The sequence below is a fragment of the Empidonax traillii genome, unplaced genomic scaffold (genome assembly GCF_003031625.1).
Source record: "Empidonax traillii isolate 1590-97213 ecotype Southwest subspecies unplaced genomic scaffold, ASM303162v1 scaffold933:size234345, whole genome shotgun sequence".
Classification (NCBI taxonomy): domain Eukaryota; kingdom Metazoa; phylum Chordata; class Aves; order Passeriformes; family Tyrannidae; genus Empidonax; species Empidonax traillii.
In genome coordinates this window covers 44,512-51,707 of record NW_020956126.1, presented here as the reverse complement: position 1 = coordinate 51,707, position 7,196 = coordinate 44,512, and the positions used below count along the sequence as shown (strand labels likewise).

Below are 7,196 nucleotides of genomic sequence, written 5' to 3'. Positions count from 1 at the left end.
TTGTAGAAAGCCAACAAATTTGTCAGCATGATTTGCCCTTGATGATATATCTTGCCATTCTTTCTGCATGACACCATTAACATTTGGGGTTTTTGTGTTAATCCACATGGGGAAAAGCTCTTGGACAGACATTCTTCATTTTAGTCTCAGCTATTGTAACAAACTTTTCTTCAGTTTGAGGAATGTTGTCCAAATTGCGTCTATTCAAACCACTGTTGCAAAGACCATTCTCCCAGCTTGTAGCCACAGCTGTACGAGTTCCCTCTGCAATTTTCTACTGACACTTTCCTCTGAATTCCATCATAGGAAAAGCAACTTCTCTTCAGTTTTAAGGGCCCATCTCCTCTGCCATTTTATGTCAGGATCTGCTGGCTTTGGCAAAGGAGTGAAAAGCTTGAATGAATACCTCATTGCACAGGAGGGACTTGTTTTTTCAAGGCAGGAATTCATAGCATTTAGTGTAAATCCCACAGAGACTCCCCAGGAATAAAAATGACAATTCCACATGCAGGTGGTGATTATGTGGAAATCAGGGTCAAAGCACATGTGCCTCATTTCCAAGAAAGGTACAAAAAGTGGCTAAGGAATATCTAGGAAGGATTACAAATGGCTTAATTTGTTTCTAGGCTTGGCTAATAATTCCTGGCAAACCCTGTATGTAAAGACTTTAGCCCCTTGGCATCGCAGTGCCACCCTGAGCATCCTTCAGGGGGCCAGCACAGTCTTCTCCCATTGCTCTTAATGGAATCACAGAATCACAGAATGGTTTGGGTTGGAAGGGACCTTAAAGACATAAAAAGGGACCTGAACATGAGCCAGCAGTGTGTCCAGATGGCCAAGAAGGCCAGTGACATCCTGGCCTGTGTCAGGGACAGTGTGGCCAGCAAGACCAGGGATTGTCCCCCTGTACTTGGCAGTGGTGAAGCCACATCTCAAGTGCTGTGTCCTGTTCTGGGCTCCTCACTACAGGAAGGACATTGAGATGTTGGAGAACGTCCAGAGAAAGGCAGCGGAGGTGGTGAAGGGTCTGGAGCACAAGTTTGATGAGAAGCAGATGAGGGAGCTGGGGTTGCTCATCCTGGAGAGGCAACAGCTCAGGGGTGACCTTATCGCTCTCTACGACTCCCTGAAAGGAGGTTGTAGGTGGCTGGAGGTCGAGCTCTTCTCCCGGGCTAGAAGTGACAGGACAAGAGGACATTCTGGGGAATTTCTTTATGAAATGGTGATTATTTGGAGTGGACTGTCCAGGGAGGTGGCGGAGCCTCCGTCCCTGGCGCTGTTTAAGGAAAGACTGGATGTGGCACTTAGTGCTATGGTGTGCTTGACACGGGGGTGTCAACTCCACGATCCCAGAGGTCTTTCCCAACCCAAGGGATTCCGCGGCTCCGATTTGTCCCCGCGCAGGGCCGGGCGCTGCGCACGGCCGCGTTTGGCCCGCGCCGCCCGCCGTACACCGGCGGCCCGCGCATGCGGAGTGTGGCGGGCGCAGCGGGAGCGGCGGCAGGAGCTCGGTGGGAACGGAGGTGAGGCCGCCCCGCCCGCCGGGACCCGCGGGACTCCGAGCTCCCTCTGCTCCTCCGGCTCCCTCTGCCTCACCTCAGCCTCCTCATCCCGAGGGCCGCCAGCCGCCGCCTCCCGCTCGGTGGCGGCCCCGCGGCAGCGCCGTGACCTCTGCGCGTCCCTGAGGGTGGCGGGTCCGGGCCCTGCGGCGGCGGCAGCAGAGCGGGGCCAGAGCGCCCTCGGAGCGGGGAGCGGGGAGCGGCGCGGGGCTGGGCCCAGCCCGGCTTCAGCACCGCTTAGTGTTCCTTCTGACCTTAATTCCGGAACAGCAGGCCGGGAAGGGAAGACCCTGCAGGGAGGGGGGGACTTAGTGTGAGCAGCGACGGCCAGTTTTGATTCCAGGAGTGGTGAATGCAAGGAGTGTAAAAACTGATTTAGATTCGTGTCATAAATAGGTTACCCTTGAACGTTGTCCCTTAAATATTGTCCTTGGAAGGTTAAATACACGGGAGCAGTGTTGCTTATCTCCTGAAGATGATGATTACACCATACAGAAAGCACGATCTAGATCTAGAAAATTGTTTCAGTAGAGCTCCTTCTCTTGCAACTTTCCTTATCTCCTTTTTTCTTTTCCTTTTCATCTTTTAGGATATAAAGTCACCATGTCGTCTGCACTGTTGCCCAAACCACAGATGCGGCGCCTGTTGGCCAGAAGGATGAAGTTTCACCTTTTTGGGGCATTTTTTGTGTCAATAGGATGTGCAGCTTTATACAAGGTGGGCTCTGCAGTCATTCAATTACAAACTGTGCTCATTAGAGTGTTTTAAGAATTCATAATATTTTTCTGTTGAGATTTGGTAGAGCTGTTCATCGGAAAGGTTTAGTAATGTATTTTTGTAAGCACGTTTCCAAAACATAAATAAATCCTGCTAATCTTTATTTGAAGAAATGGTATGAATAACCTGATGCTTTGAGCTGTGTGGTCAAGATCACGCAATTCGTGACAAGTTAACCTGAAGTCCCCCAGTCCCAGACTGCACTTGATCACTCACACAGTTGATGCAGATGAACTCTGGCAGTTTGTGTGTCTCTCTGTCACATTATCCGAGACTCAAAGTCTAATTTTATCTCTTGACTGATCTCAGAAAACTTGCTCTTAAGCAATTTGGAAAACCCGTCCTTCACACTGAAGTATGGGAAGGGGGTGGTGTGATCCTTCTGTCCTTTCTTTTGAAGTATCGTGGAAATGGACCATTACATTTCCAGGAAAACACAGGATGATCATCTGATAAAGATAAGAGCAGTAGCTGTTCTTGAGTGCCCTTAACTAAATAATTCCGGGATCTCATACATGAAGCAAACAACACTGTGAATTCCTGGGGAGGAAGGGGATCTTGGTTTGCCCATTGAACTCTCACATATACTGTTTGCAGCAGAAAGCTGTACAAAGTGACTAGAAATGAAGGTAATTTCAGGTAATTCACAAAACCTCAAGCTTCTCAGAGCAACAAATGTCTATCAGAAACAACAAGCTTGCACAGTTAAAGCTCAACATGTACTCAGTGCATCTGTTAAGAGGTAGACAAGCTTGCTTGTGGTCAGACTTTACAATATAAATTTTTTCATGGTTTCTGGGTGTATCCCTTACTTTGCACCCCCACATTAATACCCTGGTAAGGTGGCAGACCATACTTAAAACAGGTAACTCGGATCTCAGTAGCGATTTACTTTTGTTACTTGTTAGATACTGCTGTACAAACCCACCTTGGACTTCTCTTCACGTTTTTGGGGGCTTTTTGAGCATACTCCTGTGCTTCAGGTGAATGAGTATCCAAGGAGTCAGGATTGTGTCTTTTTATGTTGGTAAGCTGCAAGAGTGGCTTGGCAGTCTTGTAAAATTTTACCAGGCTTCTGAAGTCAAATGTGGTCAAACTTCAGTTTAGGGTGCCATTTTATCTGGACTTACAGTTTTGCAGCTGCCCACAAGCATAAAGTTTGCCATAATGGCATGGTTTGTGTATAAAACTATTAGCAGGGATGGTGTTGAACACATGAGTATCAATATAAATGGAGTGGATTTGGATCTTAAATATGTGATGTGCTGCTTTGTAATGTACCTTCTTTTTAAGGTTTTACATTTGTTTTCTTGACCAATGGTCAGGAAGCCTGAACTGTGGATTTTAACAGGAACAAAGTAATATTTAATAATTTCAGCTAAAGGCCTTTTAGACTAATATCCACTGGTAGAAATTATAGCACTAACAAAGAAAAAAACTGTGTTACTAAAGCTTTGCAGGCTTTAATTTTCTGCGTGTTACTTTCCAGTTTGGAATTGCTGAACCCAGAAAACGAGCTTATGCAGAGTTCTATAAAAACTATGATGCTATGAAGGACTTTGAAGCCATGAAGGCAGCTGGTGTGTTTGAGTGTGCACCACCCAAATGATGGTAAGCTGCACTGGTAGGTAGTAAAATACCCTGTGTTATAACAGGAGTGAGTGGGATTGTTTCAGTGAGATGTTGTGCTTCTGTTGGGAGGTTCTTCCTTTTTTTTCAAATGGAAAGGGATTTCTGAAGAAAAAGGATACAAATTGCACTCGAGACTTCTGCGCAATAAAAATGTGAAGAAACTGGGGAATTGAGGACTGGGGGTAAGAGCAGGATAGGAGCTCCTGAACGACTTCTGGGTAATTTGTTTAACTCGTGTGATACAGGAGACAGAGTGGTGATGCCAGGCCTTTGCCCTCCTCGTGCAGCCATGGAGAGGAGACAAAGTTCTTGTGTTAAACTGCAAGTCTTCCCTGATTCCACTGTTATGTTGATGCCATCACATCTTGAACTGCTTAACTTGGGGCTGTCTCTATCTACTGCTTACATACTTGTGGTGGTACAGTGAGTGAGAAAATGGAGAGGCTGTTTCTCTCTCATAGCTTGCATCTTAGTGTGAGACACAGACAGCTTCTGCACATCCTTTGTATTTTGAAGTTGGTGAGAGGGGGAAAATAACTAGTCATGGGGGAAAATACATTTATACACACACACATATATGTATTTTTATATTCATATATAAAAATTGCAGTGACATACAGCTCTGTATTCTCCCTTACTCGTAACACCAGGAAAAAAGTCGTGATTTCAGCCGTGCTGTAATTACTAATGACTACACTCACTAAACTGCACAAGCTCATGTGACAACTCAATAAAGAGTTCCTCCACCTTTCTTGATGCAAATTTTTTACATTGAGTCCTCTGCTTCTTCTAAAATTACTTCAGACTAATTTAGAATGATAGCTTTTTCATTCTTTTGGAATGTTTTCATATTGTGATCATTACGTGATAATCTGTGGCTCTAATTATCCCGGCCAGCTGGGTTTTCTCAGCCTGTTTGCATGAAGCAGCAACATTGAATAAAAGACTTGAACACTATTAATACTATATTCTGTTTTGTGACAATCTACAACTATGTGGTTTCTGCATAACACAATTACTCAAAAAGCCCAGAGCTCCATCTCTTCTAAAAAATTAGAGAAAAAGGAAAAAAAAAACTTTGTCAGTCCCAAACTACCAACTCCCAGTTGGTAGTATTTTTTTTTTTTTTTTGATAATGGGATACTGCTGCTCTTTAGCTATGAGTGCAAGAAAGATAAATAATGAAATTATAAATTCACCTGGTTTAAATCTTGATAATTCTGCCTCTGGTTCAGTCCTATTGCTAATATGTAGTCACTTTTAAACTTCCTTAGACACTGGATTGCATTCTTTAGTCAGGTGGCCTTCATCAGTGTATTCTGAAGGGCCATCTGGTGGTAAAATCATTTGAAACAAACACTGTCAACAAGGATGCATGTTGAATATTTAATTGGAATCACGAACAGGATTTTTTTCAGTGCAAATGGAGCTCAGTTAGCTTGTGTTCCCCTTTGCAGATTAAAAATAAAAAGTTGCACATTGTGTGCACCTGTTAAATTAAATGTTTCCTAAATATTTCTTTCATTTCTTAATTGTGCTGGCTGAAAAGAAAATGTGCGACAAATATTTTTATGTGATTTTGTTTGAATTGCCGATGCTTCTTATTCTTTAACCTATTTATATAAGATCAGATATTTTTCACTCCATAGTAGAAAGAGGTTGTTTTCTGTTGTGCCTGCACATGAATACAAAAGTAGAAGGGGAAAACAATGCCAGTGTTTCAAATGTTCTGTAAAGGACAAGTATACAGAATAGATGGAAGGCATTTTTTGTTGCCTCAGTAGTTTAAATCTTAGCTATGGAGATTGAATTTGATGCCTTTTTTTGGTAGAGTTACCTAAAAGGTACAGTGGTCATGCACACTCTGCATTTCTCATTTTGTTGGACCATATTGTGTATGTGGCAGTAAATACAGTGGCTTAACCTCACTGAACACTCACTCTGGAATCAGTACTTAGCCCCAGAACTGAAGAAAGGGTAGGGTAGGCAGGGAGGCACCTTGGCACTCAGTGTTTCATCACCGTGCACTCTGTGTGGTGATCCTGACAATGGAAACTAAGTGCAAGTATAAATCTGAGGAGTGTACTTCTACCTCTGCTGTGTGCTCAGTCAGAATAAAGGGGCAAGCTTGGAGGTTGGTGCTAACCACTTGCATGACTCTTGTCATGGAGCACAGCTGGTCTTGGATGGTGTTCAGTATAATGGGAGAAGCAATTTGAATTTGGTTTTCTTCCTTCCTTGGTAGGCTGCCTGCACCACTTGTTTCCTCTCTGGCTCCTGTCCGAAGGCTGCATTCCTTTCTCTTGCAGTCCCTCAGCAAGATTGATTCAGTTACCAGTGCAGCATGTATAGAGAATCTGATGTGCTGTGCAGTGTTGTTCCAGCTCTTGATTTGTTCCATGTTTCACTTCTGTTTGCCACATGAAGGGTGTATGATTCTTAAACCATCAGGAAATAACAGGGGGAATTCCTCTAGACTAAACTACCACATAAACATTTCTCTCTGTTGCTTTGCATTCATACATACTAATACTGTTTACTTGGAGCGTGAAGTTTGTCCATCATAACTTAATATTTTTTTATCTTGCAGATCCTGTTTAGCCCAAGGAGACCTGATGACCACACCTTATTTGTTCACTGAATTTTGAAGTGTAATGCACTGCAGTGCATGGCACACTCTAATGTAACTCAATAAATAAAATACATATGTCAGTGGCATTTAGTTGTCTTCATTGATGTAGAAATGCTTAAAGGCTCAGATGCTGGGAAGGGTGGTGGAAGCTACTCAAGTTTGCTCAAGGTGTTCAGAAACTGCACAAGATGACTAAGTCTAATTTTCTTTCCTTCAGGAATTATTTGCATCTCTGTTTTGGCCCAGTTCCATGTTTGATAACACAGTATATCCCTAAGCATTTACAGCTAGGTTGTCCCAGCTGCTGATGGGAATATGGAAGAGGACAGATGTTACAGGAAGGGAGAGGATAGACTTCTGGAAAGGTCTGTGTTACCTCAGGCTTCACAAGGTGAGCTCACCTTGAGAGGAAAGAATTTGGAGGCATTCTGGAAATACACTAGCCCACCTTCCTGTCTTTCTGCTGTCATTGCTGTATTGCCTTCCTTACAGCAGCAAAATGTTACAGCAAGACCTAGAGACTATGTTCTTATACATGGTATGTTAGTTACTCTAATTGGGAAATGACTCTAAACTGCAGGCTTGTTCGTGTGTGT

At 43.6% G+C, this 7,196-nt stretch overlaps 1 protein-coding gene across 1 annotated transcript; it reads left to right on the top strand.

Annotated features, from left to right (window-relative positions):
• Positions 1 to 1,466: 1,466 nt before the first annotated feature.
• LOC114067555 (cytochrome c oxidase subunit 6C) lies at positions 1,467 to 6,686 on the top strand. Its single transcript, XM_027903095.1, has 4 exons — positions 1,467 to 1,523; positions 2,149 to 2,276; positions 3,826 to 3,947; positions 6,559 to 6,686. The coding sequence occupies exons 2-3, from the start codon at positions 2,163 to 2,165 to the stop codon at positions 3,943 to 3,945; spliced, it is 234 nt and encodes a 77-aa protein (XP_027758896.1). The 5' UTR covers positions 1,467 to 1,523; positions 2,149 to 2,162; the 3' UTR covers positions 3,946 to 3,947; positions 6,559 to 6,686.
• The last annotated feature ends 510 nt before the right edge of the window (positions 6,687 to 7,196 follow it).